We start from the raw sequence: 21,425 nt of genomic DNA on the forward strand, positions 1-21,425 counted from the left end.
ATGAACGTGGAGTTTTCTCAACCTTGCTCATGACCCCAGCAGTCAGAGGCAATCAGCCTAGTTCTGAGTCCTGCCGTAGAGGCTGGAGGCACATAGCACTCAGTATGGAGGATGGGAGAGCTCACCTGGAAAAGCCTTCTTCCCAGCCTCCTCACATGTGGTTTCCACAAGAGGCTCACTGGGGCAGAGGGTGGGAAGGAGAATTCTGTGGCATCTTCAATTCTTTCATCCCCTTTTAGGTCTTAGCCGAATTTTACATTACCTTCCAAAAGTGACTTTGAAACTAGTGTTTCAGCAACATCTGAATAGGAGAGTACATTCTCCAGAAAGAGAAGCTTGCTTGCTGGAGTCCTGACAGGCCGAGTAAGAACATCAGGCCCAGTTTTGCTCTGCCTGCTTTACGGTGGATTTTGAACAGTGATCCCTGCCTGTGTAGCTGTAATGACTTTATTAAGAAATGTGTTCTTGAGTTATAAACTTAATCTGTCAGACAAATAAAACCACAAATTTAGTTGAACTGGAAATCACTTGTTACTTTGGCTCTTTAACTATCATTATAACATAAATTGTAACCGTTACAACCGTCTCTGGGAGTACATGGATATTTTACAGCTATTGTAAATGAACGGTATTACAGTTAGAGATATGTGGCTATAAAACCACAGGAAAGGTAGTTGAAGAAAGAGCACCTGGTCTGATGTAGGTTTCCAAGCCCTGCGTATCAAAAGAAAGAAAATATGTGCTTCTCTGTCACCTTTTGGGTTGTACAGTGGGTTACTAAATATTTATGCCCGATGACTCTGTATGCATTGGCTACAGATGGTTTAAAGAGTCACGATTCCCAATCTGTGGCTCTTTTCCCTGAATTAGACTTACCCCTGAGACTAACAGCACTTCCTTGTAAATAATTTGAGTGTCTAATCACTAGTCTTCTGGATAGAACTCATGACATGGAACATGTGGGAGGTTCTATTTTTGCAGAAGCTCAAAATTAAGGGCAAATATCATTAGCCTCAGTTGGTTGATGAAGAAACTGAAACCAAAAGATGTTTTAAAAAGCGAAGTGCCACACCCTAATAAAAAAATGGGCAGACAATTCATAGAAGACATACATGTGGGCCAGTAGACGTTAAGAGGGGTTCAGCATCACTAGTAATCAAATAAATGCACATTTAAACCACAGTAACATACCACTTTCCCACTCTCACGTTGAGAAGAGTTTGCTAACAATGACAATACTTGGTGCTGGTAAGGATGGAATGAGATGGATCCTCCCAGTATTAGTGAATGGTGGCATAAATTTGCACAACTATTGTGCACTATAAAGTAATATCTCAAATTGCATCAGGAGTCTTTAATATGTTCTTTTCATTTGCACCAGTAATTTTGGTTTACTAAGGAAATATTTATTTACAAAAATGCTCAACAAAGTATGAGATATGAAGGGAAAGTGGAAAACAAAAACTCTAATTTCCAAGAATAGGAGAAAGAATAAATAAATGTTTATTGTGTAGGAAGATATTATGCAACCATTAAAATCCACATTTTAAGAATATTTAATAACACAAGGGATGCTCAAGATAAAACATTAGCTGAAAAAGTAGGACATAAAACTTTAAGTACAATCCTAGTTGTCTTCTTTAAATGTATGGACACAGATTATGCAAAAGGAAAAAGTAGGATAAATGGAATGAAATGCAGCAAACTATTAGCAGTGATTCGCATTGGAGGGTGGGATTATAGGTAATTATTTTCTTTGTATATTTCTATATTCTCCAATTCCTCTGCTATGAAAAAGTATTACTTTTATAGTCTGGGGTGGGGTGGGGGGTTAAGGAATTTATTTTTAAAAGCAAACTACACAAGATTACTGAGCAAGGGAAGACCAGAGTCTGAAATGAGAATGTTGGCTTTACAGTCACGCAGGCCACAAAGATAAAAACACTTTCTGGATCTCACTTTTATGTGGAATATAAAAACACAAAACAAAAAGCTGAACTCATAGAAACAGAGAACAGATTGGCAGTTGCTAGAGGCAGGGGGGTCAGGGGCGGGCAAAGTGGGTGAAGGGGGGTCGAAGGCACAAACTACAGGTTATAAAATATGCAAGTCCCAAGGTTGTAATGTACAGCATGGTGACTATAGTTAGCAATACTATATTGTATATTTGAAACTTGCTAAGAGAGCAGATCTTAAAAATTCTCATCACACAAAAAAAATGTTAACCAGACTTATTGTGATCATTTTGCAATGTATACAAATATTAAATCATTATATTGTACACCTGAAGCTAATATAATGTTATATATCAATTATATCTCAATTTAAAAATAATTTTTAAACTCTTTCTGAACTGGGATTTTGAAATTAGACTCTTGAGACTCGTTGTGGTTTCATGTTTGGGTTTCAGAGGACCTTTGAGATTTTATTACAAATCATGTATGTGCTTATGTGCATTTTTCTGGGGACATGGTGCATGGCTTTCAGATATTTAAAGGAATCCTTGATCATAAAAGTTTAGTTGAATAGCTAATGAATCCGTTTAGTCTGACTATGATTAATGCAGTCAAACCCTAATGTTGGTTTTTCCCCCCTAACTCATTAACCTGATATTTAACATTGTGTTCGGGATCATGTTGACAGTTCCTACAGATATAAACCTGGTACACCAAACTACAATCGCCTTGGAATTTGACACATGGGCCCATTCAAAAGTCCAATTAAAATTAGAAAAGTAATTATATTCTAAAAATAACGATTACTAATACTATTTTTACACCTCACCAGGTACCTGTTTATGTAATCTCATTTCATTCTTAGCACAACTCCGTGGTGTGAGGTGGTTATGTCACTCCCGTTTCACAAATAAGGAAACCAAGGCCCTGATAGAAGACATGACTGGTGCACAGACAAGCAGCTAACTCAATGTCTCCTGACCTCTGGGCCACTGCTGTTGACACGTCTAAAAGTCTCTTCTTTTTTTATTTTTGCCTTGGTTCCTTGCCTTGGACTCCCTCCAGCCGAACTAGAAACCTGTTCCCTGAAAGCTGGGTGAAGGGTACATGGTGACTTTGTACCATTTTTGCAACTTCTTGTGAGTCCGACTCTTTCAAAAGAAAAAGTAATAAAACAAAGCAAAAAACTCACTAAAACTAAAACGGAACTGAACTAAAATAAATAAAATACATTTTAAAGTCCCTCCCCTTGGCTTTCCACCTACCCTTCCTGCAAAGCTCCCCTCTTTCAGAGTCCTCTTCAGCTCAGTTAGAGTAGAAAAAATCAGGTCATTTGTCCAGTTGCTTTGAAAACCCAGTAAAAGCTGCCTTCTTGCCAATTTTTCAACTTTCTCACTAAATCGCTTAGTTGTTAGGTCATCTTTTGTGGACCCAGCTGAATTTCCTAGGAATCAGGCACCAGTGAGTGCTGTCTTTCATGGAATCCACCTGAGATCCCCTGCATCAGGCTTTCTCTAGGACCGCGTCATGGTTGTGAGGTACACAGGAGTGCTAGGATGCAGTCGGGCAAGCAGAGAACCAGAACCAAAAGCCAAACACTAGTTCTAGATGTGGCATCAGAACTAAATTCTATGCTTTAACTTCATTTAGTGGCACCACCTGTGCGGATACTGGGGGACCTACCGTCACCTACCACATTTACCTGCTGGCCTCCGTGAAAATATTGCTGAGTGCGGTTCCATCACGAGGAGGCAACCTGAATTTCCCTGTGATATATATGAAGTAATATAACTCTAAGCCCAGATGAACATGGAAGCCTAAGAAGGGAGTCTGTATAAATTAAGATGGGGCTCAATATATTCTTTCTTTCTGACTTCTAATCACATAAATAATTCCCCCTTGTATGTTCTAGCCACTTCACTAGTAAACAAGGAGAAGGAAGTAGCACTCCTTAGTAGGCATCTGACTTACATAAAATAAGATTACACAATTATTGAAAATTGTGTTAGCACCTTTGAGGGTTGGGAAAAAACAATCAACGACCTTATATCAAGGTTCTAGAGCATGCCAAGAGCTAAGATATAGCCACTCCTCCGGGATTGTACCATCTGGGTACAGTAAAGATCAGTGGCAACTGAGGAAGGTGAAAGTCATGTGGATTCACAGGCCAGAGACACTCCATTGCTGGAGAATCAGAAAAAGCTTTACGATCGTGAATGCACTAGATAGGGGGAACCAAGGCAGAGCTTCAAATGTACTTTTTGTCTCTTTTTTGTAGGCCCATAACAGAAACCTGCTCTCCATAGATTTTGATCACATAACACGCACAGGAAAGATCTATGACGATCATCGGAAATTCACACTTCGAATTCTTTATGACCACACCGGACGACCTGTTCTGTGGTCTCCTGTAAGCAGATATAATGAAGTGAACATCACATATTCCCCTTCGGGGCTGGTGACGTTTATTCAAAGAGGGACATGGAATGAAAAAATGGAATATGACCAGAGTGGAAAAATAATTTCAAGGACTTGGGCTGATGGGAAAATCTGGAGCTATACCTACTTAGAAAAGGTAAGTATATAGAAAAAATAAGCTAGCTCTGAGTTTCTGATTGAGAATATCGAAAGTGGTCCTAATTACCCACGTTGGCACATTGATGAGGACTGGCAAGAGAAAAGTCTGTGTTTTGGGTGTTCTGCTCTGTAGAAGTAACCCCACCAAAATTATATATATGTATATATGTGTGTGTGTGTGTGTGTGTGTGTATGTGTGTGTGTGTATATACATATTACATATAGGATATGTATCTCCTATAAGAATAAGCTGTTTTGCAACTGAAAACTTTCCCTAACCCCACACTCTGCCAGGGATTTCAAATTGAAGTCAGGATAATAGCTTAGCTTTCTCCTCATTTGAGCATATTTGGTCATGCTCTTGAAAAGGTATCTTTATTCTTATGAAAGCTCATACTGAGGAAAATAGGTAGAAAATTATAGAAGTGTGTGTTAATGTATCTCAGCTCTGGAAAAGAGCCTCTTACACAGAGGATAAAGAATTCTAACTGTGTTAGGATAGTCAGTGAAATTTTAGCAGTGTACATTTGAAGACTAATTTTCGCAAGTAATCAATCTGTCGGAGGGAATGGTGGCAATGGGACTCGTTGGTAATAGTCCTTTGTGTGCAGTGAGTGTCCAGTAGCATCCGTAATGGAAGCTCGTGGCCTCTGTTTGGTAGGAACAGACAAGGACTTTAATCCCGCCACCGAAACCATTTGTCAAACATCAGCCCTCACACAGCAAAATACTTTCTGGCCAGATCAGTAGCAGAGGACAATCACAGAAATTGATCTCTATCTGCCATCTCAATTCCTAATGCCCTAAGATAGTGTCTCTTGTTTCCCAAATCTATCCACTCAACTGAATTTATCAGTCCTGAATTAATTTCTGGGAAAATTGAAAAAAGCTTTCTCTTGACCAGTCAAGGGTAATGCATACGAGGTAACCCACAGAAGTCCTTAGAAAAGTTGTAAGAGTTCATAGCTCACAGGGCAAAATTTTGCTATTTGCACCTGACAATGCCAACGTTTTTTTATATACCCCCAAGGTTTAAAACAAAAGCGTGCAGGGGTTGTATGTCATTATAAAAACGATTGTACTGTTCCCCAGAGTCAGTCACTGGGGATAAAGCTGACCCCACTTGGGAGGCGGGATAAATGAGAGAGTCCTCTGCTTTGTTCGCCCATGTCCTTTTCTGCTGAAGAAATTGATTAAATCTATAATAGAGATTATAGATTTGGGAACATCTGAATCTTATAAAGGAGGACTTTCATCTTTTGAATTGCAATGACAGGAATGACTGGCAAAATCATATTGCTAATGTCTACAAAGGGCTAGGCCTCTTACAGAATTAACGGCATCCAAATATCTGGTGGTATGTTTACATAAGCAAGGCACATCATGATGGCCTTCGTATAAAAAAGATGCCACCGATCACTAGGAATACAGGCTGACTTGCCTTTCCAGGAGTGAGGTGGGTTTGCATTTGCACTGCTTCTTCCATGGGTCCCGCGTGTGGCTGGTGAAATAGGCAGCTCTCTTTAGGGAACCTGCGTGGGTTTAAACTCCTAACCCCAACCATACCCTGGCCGCTGAGCTAATTCCTCTGGACAGTTGCATCTGGCTCTCGGAAGACTTTCCCTTTAGGCTGTCTGTGGAATAACAAAAGAGCCTATTGAAAACTTACATCGCAGCCCTGCATGCAGTATTAGCCTCTGAAGCCATTTTCTTGTTTCTCTTTTCTGAATTAGCTGATTATTTCATCAAACTCCCTTGAGTGAAGAATCATGTGAAGCAAACTTCCCATCACTTCTCTTTGCTACAGAAACTTAGTTGGCAATAATTCTTTCAAAACAAAACAAACTCTGTGAGACTGTCAGTGTCTGCAGTGGACAGAAATAAGATCTTACTGACGCAGAATAATGTATGAAGAAAGCCCCAGTGCCTTCCAAAGACTAGTTTCCTGACCAGTGAGACAAGCCAAATCACTGCCTTTTAGTTGATTTTTTCCTTTCCTGATTTCATATTTAATTTGTCCTCTAATTAAAAGGTAGCCCCTGACTTAAGCAATCCTATTATGCAAAGCTCAAAACCTACAAAACACGTTTCCTTACTTTCTACAAATCATTTATCATGACACTGATTTTATTAACATTGTTATTACCAGTGATAATAACTAATTCACTGAATAGATGTGGTGCTCAAATGAAATAATTTAATATAAAGCACCCAGCACATCTTATCATTCAATAAAGGTTAGTGTCTTTCTATTTGAATACTGCATTATAGTATTTATTTTCAAGTAGAGAACTTAAATGCTAGCACTTATTGCTACTTGAAGGTAAATTAACAGAGGAAAGAGGGAAGGAAGGAAGGAAGGAAGGAAGGAAGGAAGGAAGGAAGGAAGGAAGGAAGGAAGGAAGGAAGGAAGGAAGGAAGGAAATTAAAGCATCATTGAAAATGTGGTTCTAGAAAAAAAGGGACAGAATATTGAATTTATAAAATCCGATTTACATGTAACTTTTTCAGTGAGGTGATGAGGTTCTGTGTCTTCCTATGCTCATTTCAGTCCTCTCTTGAACATGGCCTTTGCTTGCACGTTTTTTCACTATACCTGGGGCAGAGCAAGGACAAAGAGGCTGGCTCTTGTACTATATTTTAAAGTACGAATTCTCAAACTTTAAAATGTATATTTCTTTTTATACCTCAAAATACTTCTGGTATTACCTCTGTAAATTTGCTTGCCATCCCTGTACCATTGATATATGAAACAGCAACAGCAGATATTTCACCTCAATGTGCAGAAATTTTGTAAAAATTATTTGACTTCCCCTGGAGTAACTGAAAGTTACACGGATCATTTTTATGTACAATGGTTTGTAGCCATTAGGAGAAAAATAATTATTTGGGTAATAGCTGAAGTTGCTTAAATAATCTCTTCTCTATTAAAAAATCAATTATTGTTTCTTAAATTTTCTCTGTGTGGCCATTAATTCTCTATCTTGATTTATGAGACTCCTCTGAGTTAATTATATTTTGAAGACTCATGGAGCTAAATTTTTGTATTAGAGTAAATGTAAATCTTTCAGTTTCCTGAAATCATTCTTAAGAACTTCATTTTTAAGATGCATTTACATATATTTTATAATCATTTAATAAGATGCTTTAGCCTGATACATTTACACAAAATTGTCTCTTCGGGGCTGAAATTTTCAAAGGCAGCCTGGAGGGACAGAATGCGGCCTGCGGCCGGAGTTTTCAGGTGGCGCCACACTGCCATCTGGTGGTCGTTCTAATGCTTTAACTTCTCAGATTCCTACCATCTCATTTCTCTTCTTGTTCAAGCGCGTACAGAGGCATGGTTGTTCTTTTCCTCTTCTTCTTTACAATGACCTCTTTTAGGACCTCACAGTCAACTTACGAAATAAAAAGTCTCCCACTCTATTGTTTGGACTAATAAGCAATGGCCTTCTATCCTGTAGCAGCACGCTGGGCGCTGGCTGGCCCCATAAAGATTGCTTTTGAACAAACTGATAATAACGCCCACCCAAAGTGAAAAAGCGGCCAAGTGAGAGCTCAGTGGTATTCTGGCAACACAACGGTTACATTCACGACATTTCTGATCACGTCATCCGCATTCTTGCCATTGGCAGGGAGCTTTAAAATAGGCCAGGGAGTTTTGGAGGCGGCACAGCACTGGCGTCCCTAGGAACAGGGTCAGGCGGTGGCTGGCTGCGGGGTGGAAGATGCAGACAGGGGAGAGGGCACGGCAGTGAGGTGCTGCCAGTTTGGCAAGGCTGGCACAGTGACTGCAAAAGGCATGGCCCCTGGCAGGCTGGTGCTAGGTAACGTGTGGAGGCCATATGGTGATTGTCCCTGGCCTGCGTCACAGGTGACAGATGTTATTTGTTTCTGGCCAGTTGACAGAAGAGAGTGAAAATGAACTGGGAAATCTGACTTTCAGCATAAAGGTAACGTAAAGGTGTTGCTTGGTCAAGGAAGTGGTTGTCCCTTTGTGTCCTCATGACCACGCAGGACTGTCAGGTCTCCTGCCCTCTGTTCAGTAGGGTTTTGGGAACTGTGGGTTGTCCACAGGTGATGAGGTGACAGAGTTTCTACCCGCAGCTCTGGTGGAACAGAAAGAAAGGGTGAGCAAATGAGCAAATAAATGCTGACTTGGACTTCACAGTACTGACATGCGATTCAAAATCAATAATTCAGTTCCCAAGATTTAAATGGACATTATGTGCGTTTCTGTCATTCATATCCATAAATATTCATGGAATTTATATTTAGAAGATGAAAAGGTACCTATTGTTTTCATAACAGAAACTTCAGAAAATAAAGCTCTTAGAACTAAGTCTTTTTGCTTGATAAGGGAATTCTCCAGAAGAGAGGGGTAGAGCTTCCTTGGGGAGTTACGTCAGAATTCCCCAGGGTGAGCAATTTTTATTTTTCTTAAAAGATGAGATTTAAATGCTTTTCCATTAGAAATAGGGTTGGCTCCTCCCTAAAACAGTGCTCCTTTTATATCTAGATTCAATATTAAAATAAGATAAGCCAATATCATTGAAAGACCTAATACATGCTACACATTACATACATCGCAACAAATAACTGTTCCTGAAATACAGACCAGGTTGGGGAGAGGATAGTCCACATTTAATGGCATGTTCCCCTAATATAGTTTAAAACATGAATTGCAAAACAACACTGCAACTTTTCACGAAGACATCTAGTCTATGAAGTCAATCAATACCATTTGGTGACTATAACTTAATACGTGGCAAAGCCTGCCCTCCATTTACCTCCTTTCAATCCATCTCCAAATTGAAACTACAGTAACCTTTCGGGAATCCGAACTTGACTGTTTCTCCCAGCTGTGCACATGTCCTGTCCTTCAACTTGCTTTCAGTGGTTACCTGCTGCCAACATGTTTCAGTCCAAACTCCTCAGCGTGGCTTAGCAAGCCCAGCATGGTCTACAGCCAGCCTATCTAAATGACCTCATCCTTTGCCATTCACCACCACCTCCACCCCAACATACCCATGCTCCGGCCACACAAAATTCCTCCTTTTTTCTGAAAAAGCCATGTTTTCTCTTTTATCCAGACCCTCACAATGCTGTCCCCCTGTCAAGACTGCTCTCTCCCTACCCCGCTCCGCCTGCCTCTCTGCCTTTACCTGGCCAACCCCTAGCCATCCTTTAGGCCTCAACCCAGATGTCCCTTTTCTCCAGGAAGCTTTCCCTGACCTCTTAATTCTGGGTTGGCTGCTCTTCCTCTGCCTTCAGAAAGCACCCTGAACCTCCCCTGTCATTGCACATTTCACACTGTGTTGAATGGCTTGGCTACTTGTCTCTGTCCTGTATTAAACTATAAGTTCTATGAGCATAGACATCATTACTGACCATTGTTGTATCAACTAGGGCCCACCACAGTGCCTAGCACATAGTAGGTGCCTGATAAATTTGTGTTGAATGGCTAAATATGTATTTTCTTTCATCTCAACTTCAGTGGTACATATTATGCTACCTGGCCTTTGTCTCGTTCCAGTCGGTGATGCTGCTCTTGCACAGCCAGCGGCGCTACATCTTTGAATATGACCAATCGGATTGCCTGCTCTCAGTCACCATGCCCAGCATGGTGCGCCACAGCTTACAAACGATGCTTTCGGTGGGCTACTACCGGAACATCTACACCCCACCGGACAGCAGCACGTCTTTCATCCAAGACTATAGTCGAGATGGCCGACTGCTGCAGACCCTGCACCTGGGGACAGGGCGCAGAGTTTTATACAAGTACACCAAGCAAGCAAGGCTGTCTGAGATTCTCTATGACACCACTCAGGTCACATTGACATATGAAGAATCTTCTGGAGTGATTAAGACCATACACCTGATGCACGATGGCTTCATTTGCACAATCAGATACAGGCAAACAGGTTTGTAACAAACTGTAACTTATCAAAGTTTCTTCTCTTTAGAACTCAAAATATATTATAAGCTACATGAAAGCTGATTCCTTAAAAACATGCAGGGTATTTCTCTTTTCCTCTCTCACTTCTCAAGAGAGCTGAGATCTAAGCGCCTAGTCTAACTGTGTACCCGGTCCTAGTTACCACCAGATCTTCCCGAAGATGTAGCTGCAAGATGCGAGTCTCACTGAAGCTAGCTCCCGCCCTGTGTAACCTCTATAAGCCGCAGTTGATGGCAAATTATCTTCAGAAGTCAAAATTTTTTATTTTTATTTCATCCCTGGAGTTTCTAAAACGCCCCAATCCAGTTCCCTGAGTGCTGGATTTTTGTCAAAACCTGACCCTCTGACTTTGGAACCCAGGTTAATGAATTGCAAGTATTTTCGTCAGTGATTAGAAAAAGAAAGCATGTTTGTATCTCAGCCAGCGAATGGGTTATTACTTCTAGGCTTCCCATAATTCAATTATTCTGTAACTGTAATATACAGTCTTTTAATTTTTTTTTCAAATTTGGTCACCACCGTATGAGAATATAGACTATAAAATGGTATGTCCAGACAGTAGATATCAGAGGTTAATCTCTTATATTTTATTTTGAAAGGAAAAGCATTAATACAAAAGAAAAGAACACTAGACTTTCTGATTGCTCAACATTAAGCACCTAGCCCTGTTCTCATTATGTTGATGTTGATTCCTCCAGGACCTCTTATTGGACGCCAGATTTTCCGATTCAGTGAAGAAGGCCTTGTGAATGCTCGGTTTGACTACAGCTACAACAACTTCCGCGTCACCAGCATGCAGGCTGTGATCAATGAAACCCCTTTGCCCATAGACCTGTACCGATATGTTGATGTCTCCGGTAGAACAGAGCAGTTTGGAAAATTCAGTGTCATTAATTACGACTTAAATCAGGTCATAACTACTACAGTGATGAAGCACACCAAGATCTTCAGTGCCAATGGACAAGTGATTGAAGTCCAATATGAAATCCTAAAGGCAATCGCCTACTGGATGACCATTCAGTACGATAATATGGGCCGTATGGTAATATGCGATATAAGAGTAGGAGTAGATGCCAATATAACAAGATACTTCTACGAATATGATGCTGATGGGCAACTTCAAACTGTTTCTGTAAATGATAGAACCCAGTGGCGTTATAGTTATGATCTGAATGGCAACATCAACCTTTTAAGCCATGGGAATAGTGCTCGTCTGACTCCTCTCCGATATGACCTCCGCGATCGCATCACCAGACTAGGAGAAATTCAGTATAAAATGGATGAAGATGGCTTTCTGAGGCAGAGGGGAAATGACATCTTTGAATATAATTCTAATGGTCTGCTGCAGAAAGCCTACAATAGGGCTTCTGGCTGGAGTGTGCACTATTACTATGATGGGCTTGGGCGACGTGTTGCCAGTAAGTCCAGCCTAGGGCAGCACCTCCAGTTCTTCTATGCAGACCTTGCCAACCCCATAAGAGTTACTCATCTGTACAACCACACGAGCTCAGAGATTACATCCCTGTATTATGATCTCCAGGGTCACCTGATTGCCATGGAGCTAAGCAGTGGGGAAGAATATTATGTAGCCTGTGATAACACAGGCACTCCACTGGCTGTGTTCAGCAGTCGAGGTCAGGTGATAAAAGAGATGTTGTACACGCCCTATGGAGATATCTATCATGACACTTACCCAGACTTTCAGGTCATCATTGGTTTTCACGGAGGACTCTATGATTTCCTTACTAAATTAGTGCACCTGGGGCAAAGGGATTATGATGTTGTTGCCGGTAGATGGACTACGCCTAATCATCACATATGGAAACAGCTGAACCTCCTTCCTAAGCCATTCAACCTCTACTCCTTTGAAAATAACTACCCAGTTGGCAAAATTCAAGATGTTGCAAAGTATACCACAGGTATTTAAACAGTGTTAAAACTTGACACTAAAGTAAAAAGATAACTCAGTGCTGTTTATCACATAATCTCAATGCCTTTGTAAATATGCTTCCTCTTCCTGCCAGTTAGCCCACAAGTTATTGTGCAGTCACTCTCTTCCTTAGTCTTCTAGAGTGAGCAACGCTGTTTATAAAACTCGATGCTTTTGCATCCAAGTATGTGTTTTCTTCCCTTTTAAGCTTTCTGTTTATAGTTTTCACTCTTAAAAACTTATACTGTTAATTTTATAAAAGTAAAATTCGGGATCTGTTGTAGCAAATAAATCTAACACCACAATTTTTGTGGCCTTAATACCACAACTATGTTCAGAATTTCAGTACAAAAAGAAGGGGGAGGGGCAAGTCTGGCTGTGTAGCTCAGCTGGTTGGAGCATCGTCCCGATCCCCAATCAGGGCACATACAAGAATCAACCAACGAATGCATAAACAAGTGGAACAACAAATCCATGTTTCTTTCTCTCTCTCCCCCTTCCTCTCTCTTTAAAATCAAGAAATAATTCTTTTTAAAAATATATCTTTATTGATTTCAGAGAGAGGAAGGGAGAGAGAGAGAGAAACATCAATGATGAGAATCATTGATCGGCTGCCTCCTGCAAGCCCCCGACTGGGGATCGAGCCTGCAACCCGGTCAGGTGCCCTGACCGGGAATCAAACCTGGATCTCCTGGATCCTAGGTCAATGATCAACCGCTGAGCCATGCCAGCCGGGCAAGAGATAATTTTTTTTAAAAAGAATTTCAGTGCAGTAAAATGAGCCTATCTCTGTAGAGAGAGGATCGCCTATTTTGGAGTAGGTGCTATAAGGGGGAGTTGTATTCCTAACTTCCTGTTGGCTAAACATATTGAAGGCAGGAGAAGCATCTTTAAAGCTTTCCACAAAGGTTGTAAGGTAAGGGCTTGAAAATGTCTTCCCTTTCATTTTGTGTCTCACAGACATTGGAACTTGGTTGGAGCTATTTGGTTTCCAGTTACACAATGTACTACCTGGATTTCCCAAACCAGAGTTAGAAAATATGGAATTAACTTATGAGCTTCTACAGCTTCAGACAAAAACTCAAGAGTGGGATCCTGGAAAGGTTAGTAGAAGTTTTACCATCTCTACTTAGCTGAAAAAACAAGAGAGCATCCAACACCATGAAATGGTGTTAGTGTATATTTGCTTAGTTATTTTTTAGTTGTCTTCAATATTCACTAAAATGCCCATGATTAAGGACGAGGTAGAAAAAAAGCTTTCATGACAAAAGGATCAAGGGATTGGAGCTTTTGGGAAAGAAAAGACTAACATGTGACTTGATGACCACTGGGATAGGCAAACAAGGGGAAAGAGTAACTGAATTTCTGAAATTCTGAAATGGGCTACCAAGGGCAATTATGGATTCTGTATAGAGGAAATTGTTCATTAAAACACATGAGAACATCAGATTTCCAACTGCAAAATAATCTAGGGCATAGTGCATGAAGAACATGGAAATAACAGAATTGAATTATTGGATAAAGAAATAGATATATATGTAAGCAATGAAGCAAAAATAATAAATATCAGAGTGATAAAGTCTATAAAAATAAGAATACCAAAACCGTCAAGCTTTAGCAGATGGTATCATCAGGAGTATGAGGTACAAATGAAAATAAGAAGGAACTTTCTCTTTCAATTGACAGAGATAAGATTTCTGTGTTGGCAAAAAATGGCTTTAACAAAATAAAACTGAAATTTGGGTGAGAGGGCTTGAAATACATGTAAAAAATTATAAGGGAAAGGAAATTCTAAATAGGTTCTATAGGCTTTTCCCTGTCTGTAAATACATATAATATGTAGATGTTTTTCGTAATTAAAAGTCCTAAAGAAGTTTAGCAAAATGTTGAAAAGGGCTGAAGCTTTCTAATGGGTACTTAGAGGTTCCTTATTCTCATCGCTCTGTTTCTCAGCACGTTTGAAAATTTCCATAATAAAAAGGGTTTTTATTTTAAGTCCACATAAAAAGGTCAGCGAGCTTCTTGCTGGTTTGCTGTTGTTATTTATAAGGTCATAGCTGCTTGAAAACAAGAATGACGCCCCCTGCATCTCTTTACACCTTCTCGTGCCTAACGTTACTCTAAACACAGTCATAACAGCGAGTGGGTTTTAGTTAAATTGGCAAAAATGAAATGTCCTTGTTTTGGGGGGAGCTGGACCCACTTAATTTAAAGCGCTTTCTAGCTCTGAATTTCTGTTTCTGAATTTCTGAATTCCTTATGTTTAACTCACCAAGATACCAAGAAATGTGTGCCAAGTAATCCTGTCACCTGTTAGTCTTTTCTTTCCAACTCTCTGATGAAGAGATTCCAAACTGGGCCTGTTTCTAAATCGCAAACCAGCAGAAGTGCATGCCTTTGCTTTGCACGGTCACCGACCGTGTGGCAGGTGTCTAATCCTGGGCCACATTTGCCCTGTGCCTTTCTTCTTTCCCAGACTCTCTTGGGCATCCAGTGTGAACTCCAGAAACAGCTCAGGAATTTCATTTCCTTGGACCAGCTCCCCATGACCCCCCGATACAGTGATGGACGGTGCCTCGAAGGAGGGAAGCAACCGAGGTTTGCGGCTGTTCCTTCTGTCTTCGGAAAAGGTATAAAATTCGCCATCAAGGATGGCATCGTCACAGCCGATATCATAGGAGTCGCCAATGAAGACAGCAGGCGCCTCGCTGCCATTCTCAACAACGCTCATTACCTGGAAAACCTGCACTTTACCATAGACGGGAGGGACACTCACTACTTCATTAAGCTGGGGTCCCTGGAGGAAGACCTGGTGCTCATCGGCAACACTGGCGGGAGGCGGATTCTAGAGAACGGTGTCAACGTCACTGTGTCCCAGATGACGTCGGTGCTGAATGGCAGGACTAGACGGTTTGCGGACATCCAGCTCCAGCACGGGGCCCTGTGTTTCAACATCCGCTATGGGACAACCGTCGAAGAGGAGAAGAATCACGTGCTGGAGATCGCCAGGCAGCGCGCCGTGGCCCAGGCCTGGACTAAGGAGCAGAGGCGGCTGCAAGAAGGGGAAGAGGGCATCCGGGCGTGGACGGAGGGGGAGAAGCAGCAGCTGCTGGGCACTGGGCGCGTCCAAGGCTACGATGGGTATTTTGTTTTGTCTGTTGAGCAGTATCTCGAACTTTCTGACAGTGCCAACAACATTCACTTTATGAGACAGAGCGAAATAGGCAGGAGGTAACAAACAAAATCTCTGCCTTTGCGTCACCAAAGACTGCCTGTTTTTAAAACACAAAACGGTTTATTGTATTGGTTTTCTAGATCAGGACTCTGTATATGTAAATATGGAGGAAAAACATATCCAACTGCCTTTCAATGTGACGGAAGATGGTATTTTAATATTGTTTGTTTAAACTCTTTGAGAAATGACAGATTTTTTCTTTTTTTCCGATTTTTTTTTTTTTTTTTTTTTTTTTTTTTAGTTCTCGTGTGGCAGTATTCAAAAAGAAACACAAGTAGAACTCAAACAGCTCAAAGCAAAACGTTTTCAGAAAGCACCACTTTCAATTCGTCGAGCCATGCGCATGTGTGCATTCAGATAGACAGAAAGAACCCAGGGTTCTCTCTATGTGTCTATTGCGACACCAAGGTTCAGGCTTAGCTGTTGGCAGAAAAGGTGGTGCAGTTGTATCTGAGCCTTGCACTGCGAAAGACTGCCGGCCCTTTCGCCTTTCCCAGATCCGCTACAGGAAACTCCTAAAAGGCGTGTAAAATGCGCTGGGCCACGATCTCCTGGAGGCGAGAACCATAGGCCCTTCCTCCCTGGTTATTCCTTCTTGCTTGTTCAAGTAAATGCGATGTTGTCGTGCTGTGTTTTGGCGTGTGGTGGCTGGATTCGCCCTACCATGCTTCCCCGTGGGTGTGGGACCCGGAGTGAATTGTCACTATTTCCTTGTGTGTACGTGATACCAAGGCAGCTGGCCCGTGTAACTTCTCCCGCGCCACCCGTTTGGCTCTATTTTGTTTTACTAAATTGTCCAGCTATATTGGCATCATGTGGACATAGCTTTTCTTAACCTGGGTAGGAATTTCTCGTTTATGTATAGGGTGTGTTTTGCTCATAGCTTCACATTAGCGATTCAGTATTTGTACACTAATCCAATGGTTTTGTGCACACGAAAGGTGATTTACTACAAAGTATGATTCTGGTACCAAAAAAAAAAGAGAGGCTTTAGCATGCATACGTGCCTGGGATGTCAATCAATTACATTCACTACTACTGCAGACATTCTTAAGAGCCGAAACCTTTAAAAACTAGACGGAGTACTAAGGTTGAAAGGAAAGTACCAAAGGGGAGACCGAACTAAACATCATAGTAGTTGCTCTACGTTGGTTCCGCTCAGATTTATCTTTCAAATGTACAATTCTATATTGAACATCTCCCAGCCATAGCCAGGAAATTTAATTAAGCGTACCCTTTCCAACCTAAAACATTTCAACTAATTAGAGAGAGGCAGGCTATTTTTTATCAAAATAATTTTTATTCTTAGTTATTTTAGTTCTCTGTGTTTGCCCATTCATTTGATTTCATCATGTCTCCTGCCTAGGAAAATGACTATTTTCCAGGAAGGGTGATTTTGTTCTGGAATCATTTAAAATTTGGAAAAAGATCAGGATTAGTGTTAATATCAACTGCGGTTTCCCAATCTCTATGCATCCTGTAGTAAAAGAAGGCCCTTGGTGAGCTGGGAGATGTGTGCCCAGTGACAAAGAGACAGCTTGTAAAATGCTGTGTAATTGGAAGTTACCATGAAGGAAAATTCATGACAAGTAGAAAATCCCCCCAAGCCAGCTTCAGCACTTTCATTCCCAAGTCTGGACATTTACTGTGTCTGAAGGAGAATTTATGACGGGATGTTACAGTTTGAATTCTTTCCAGCTGCTACCTAAATGCAGTGTGAGGGTCATTGCCTTGCTTTGTGACGACAGTGTCTCTCAAAAGATGCAAAGTCAGAATCCAGGCTCAGGCCAAGGTTTTGAAAGAGTCTGGCTCCTCACTACCCAATGTAGAGTGAGGGAAAGACAAGGACCCACAGATAGTACAGGAGGGTGTATCCAAACATTTCATTTTCATGACCCTCAGGTTGGCATTACCAATTCGTACACATGCATTGAAAGACAGAGAGAAAGGATTCATGATGGACTCATCTCTTTTTCATTGGAAGCACACCGATTTAAGAGATTACTAACCCAGACTACAATCATATTATTGTTTTTTCCCCTGAATCAGGCCTGTGTTAATGGCACAGTATTTATTCAGGATGGGATTCTAAAATGACTCACAAACTTGTTGAAAATTTGAATACCTCCACACCAGCCTAAAAATGGACCTTAAGTTCCTAGAACCTCTGATGTTCTTTTAAATTCATGGAAAAATAATTTGTGACCTGTATATAGAGAGTGCATTCATAAGTGTGATGATGTATTTTATCGTTAATTCAAGATGTCGATATTAGAGTCTATTTTGCTTATATTTTAAGTGGTTATACTTTTTTGCGATTCACTGGTGGTGTATCGTTTTCAAACTGCTTTAAATATCCATTAGAAACAAATATTTGAAGCTTTTCCTTAATAGTAATTACCTTGAACTGTGCATTTCTAGTTTGTAATACATATTTATTTAGTTTGTGCCTTTAGTTTCTTAAAGTTGTATTTGTATTATATTCAGGAAATGCACTTTTTATCACTTACAGCTGTGGTTTTAATACTGCCTTGAACTATTCTTGTTCTCTTTACCACTTCCAATGGTTTTGGGAGGAAAGAGAAAAACCCCAAAAGGTTCACACTAATGAGTAGTACATGGAAGAGAAACATTTTGGCATTTTCTTAATAAGAACATGGGGATACTGAGTACGTTGCTTCCAATTTTGGCTAAATACGAAGAATGCCTTCAGTGACTTGTAGCTCTGAAGTTCAAATTAATGACAGGACAATTCGTTTGCATTTCCTGCTGAAAGTAAAAGCATTTTAAAGAGAAGTAGTGGGTATCTCATACCCAACAGACAAGTGGCTGGCACCGCACAACCACAGCCCATGCAAGTAAGAAAGAGTGGGAGCACAGAAGGTGGGCTCTCCTCTGAAGAACACTCGGGCTGGGCATGGGGAATACTCTGTGGTGGCATTCCCTGTGGTTTTCCCTAGTTAGGTCCATTTTCTTCGTGCTTTTCGTTTGTTTGTTTGTTTTCACTCTTGCACTACAGTCTAGAGATCCAAATGAACTGAAAAGTTCACAGTTTAACAGACATTTAAATATTTCTTTTTAGTTGTCATTCTAATCATTACTGATTAGAAGCATGACTCTTGAAAGAAAGGGAAATGAAGCCCAATTTTTAGCAAACCACTCGCCATATAAATAGGCATATGTTTTATTTTTTAACCCAGCAAAATAATGTATAAAGTAAGCGTGTCCTTTACCGTCAATTTATCTAGAAGATCTATAATATATAGACTATATATATAATATAATATAATATATACAACATAGCCAAATGTATGAAAACTTGACAATGTATAATTTGGAATTCATGTCCTAACTACATAGAGAGGTTTAAAATTAAATTATAATTTCCATAAGATTTTTCTTTTTCATCACTGTTGGCACAGTTTCAAGCATTCTACCATGTTATTTCTACTTTTTTCTTCTTTTAAAAGAAATATATTTTTAACCAGACCAGGCCCCACTGTAATACCACCTGAGAGAGTCAGGGCAAAATTTTTGCGTTTATGAAGATATGTTCCTCTAAGGGCAAGTGTAGTGGCGTTCAGTGGTAATGGAAGCAAAAGTACAGTAATCAAGTACTGAAAGAAACTTGGAGAGATTGGAGTGTATTCTAGCTTGTGGAAAACAGAAGGCTGCAGAACATTCTTGTTTTCTTGGAGAAACTCACATACACATAGCTGACCTGACTAGTGCTAGATCTCAGACTGCTCTTCCACAGCCTTCTGTAAGGTTCTTTATTCTGCGAAAAAAATACAAAACCAAAAAAAAAAATCACAAAAAAAAACACAAAAAAGCAAAACAAAAAAACCCAGAAAACAACAAACAGCAACAAAAAAGAACTCAACCACAAAATAGTGACTGTTATGTCAGTGTGTCCTTCATGTGAAAGCTATTAAGGACCAAATATACTACTGTGTGTAAGAAGAAAATACTTCCTAAACAGTAAGTGAAAATAGTTAGAGTTAAACTTGCTGTGGATTTTGTCTTGGCAGTTGTCATCTTACATTATTTGTCAAAGGAAATGTGTTTGGCAGTTAAAATCTTTCCTTAGATTTAGTGGTGGACTTTAACCTCTTAAATAAATGTTAGTATATCAGATTGTGTCCTTGGAAAATATTTTACTTGTATGAATCATGACAATGTCTAAATCTTTACTCTTCTTCTGGCAAAAGCATCAGTAAGAGAAAAGGTGAAAAAGAGAAGTATAGCCTTTACGTCAGAAAAATATTCTTTTTAGCTGCTTACTTTCTCATGAGAAGTAAAGATGTTTACAGTGTATGCCAAGATTTTCAGTTTCTATATAACAGCAGTTAGAGGTTCTAATCATACTGAAAATTGTGTTATAATGGCCTGAGCCATGTTGCTAGGAAACAATAGGTTCCAATTTTGTATTCCTGCTCTCACTCCTGTGCTGAAAAGTGACTGGATACTGTACAGGTTCATGTTCTCTGGCTGCAGTTAAATGGTCTTTTGCATTTTGCTCTGGTTTTCAGGCCAGAAGCATGCATTTTTCTACAAGAGCATCACAACAACATGCTGTAAATATTTCAAGTTCAACATTATGTGTCGATATTTGAAAGAAAAAAGTACTTTGAATATTTCGTTTTTAAAAAATAAAATTGCAAATGAATGCTGTGTCCCGTTTTATTCATGCGCCAAACGGCCTTCTCCCGTCGGTCCGGTCACCCAAGATATGAAAAGTGGAACAATAAACCTGCATTATCTTGAAAACGTAGGTGCAGAAATAAAAAAGGCACTAATCCTAAGCAGGCATCTCTTCATTTTTATTTTTCATACAAATAGAATCTCTGACACAAATGACCATTTAATAAAAAAAAAGAATAGGAGCTGTTGAAAGTTTAAATGCCTCTAGGCTGTGACTTATAAAAAGGTTTCTCTCCTGTTGATGAATCAAGGATTGTAAGATGGGGGTGGGGGACAGTTAGGAGAGCAGGGCACCCAAATACACTGGCAAAAAAATGAATGGCAGGGAGAGGCAATCAGGAAAGACAAAAACGACAGCTCTTCTGAGGCCCTAGGCCCTGGGCAATTACAGTGGCCATTTGGCCCTTAACTTTTCGCAGGAAGACGTTTTCAAGTGACACTGGGAAAGCTGGCCGACAGATCTTCCAAAATGCAACTTGATAATAATGGGGCACTACAGTCCAAACAGCCTATTCCTGAAACTGGCTTGGAATCCTGGAATTTACAGCACTCTAAAATACCCTGCTGCCGTTCATTCACTGATACATACTCAGATACAGTGAAAAGATTTGCGAAGCAAAAGACAAGCCCGATTGTCTCAACCCATCAGCAGAATGCAACACGGGCCCTGGCCTGTTTGGTTCAGTGGTTAGAGCACCAGCCTGCGGACAGAAGGGTCTCAGGTTCGATTCCAGGTCAAAGGCACGGACCTTGGTTGCACGTTTGCTCCGCACTGGTGCGGGGGGCAACCAATTGATGTGTCTCTCACGTCGATGTTTCTCTCCCTTCCACTCTCTCTAAAAATCAACGTAAACAATTTCCTCAGGTGAGGATAAAAAAAAAAAAAAATGCAACATGGGGTGCAGGTGGGGGTAGATATCAGTATCACCTGGAGATTTCTTTTTTCCAAATACGCATCCCACCCTCAGAGTACAAAAAGAGGCAGGCACTCCTACACTGAGAGAATTGTTAGAGCGTTAAGAGATTTCTCCATATTACTTCCCCATTCACTCTCACTTTGAGAGA

General features: G+C 40.4%; 1 protein-coding gene across 2 annotated transcripts in view; it reads left to right on the plus strand.

Annotated features, from left to right (window-relative positions):
• Positions 1–15,889, plus strand: part of TENM1 (teneurin transmembrane protein 1) — a 319,040-nt gene extending 303,151 nt beyond the window's left edge. For both annotated transcript variants that reach the window (XM_087829353.1, XM_087829352.1), the window contains 5 exons: positions 4,234–4,530; positions 10,069–10,456; positions 11,190–12,410; positions 13,382–13,524; positions 14,898–15,889. In XM_087829353.1, coding sequence (XP_087685479.1) covers positions 4,234–4,530; positions 10,069–10,456; positions 11,190–12,410; positions 13,382–13,524; positions 14,898–15,656 — 2,808 coding nt within the window. In that variant the 3' untranslated portion in view covers positions 15,657–15,889. The remainder of the gene's footprint in view (positions 1–4,233; positions 4,531–10,068; positions 10,457–11,189; positions 12,411–13,381; positions 13,525–14,897) is intronic.
• The last annotated feature ends 5,536 nt before the right edge of the window (positions 15,890–21,425 follow it).

Source organism: Miniopterus natalensis, chromosome X (assembly GCF_054644295.1).
Source record: "Miniopterus natalensis isolate mMinNat1 chromosome X, mMinNat1.hap1, whole genome shotgun sequence".
Taxonomy (NCBI): Eukaryota; Metazoa; Chordata; class Mammalia; order Chiroptera; family Miniopteridae; genus Miniopterus; species Miniopterus natalensis.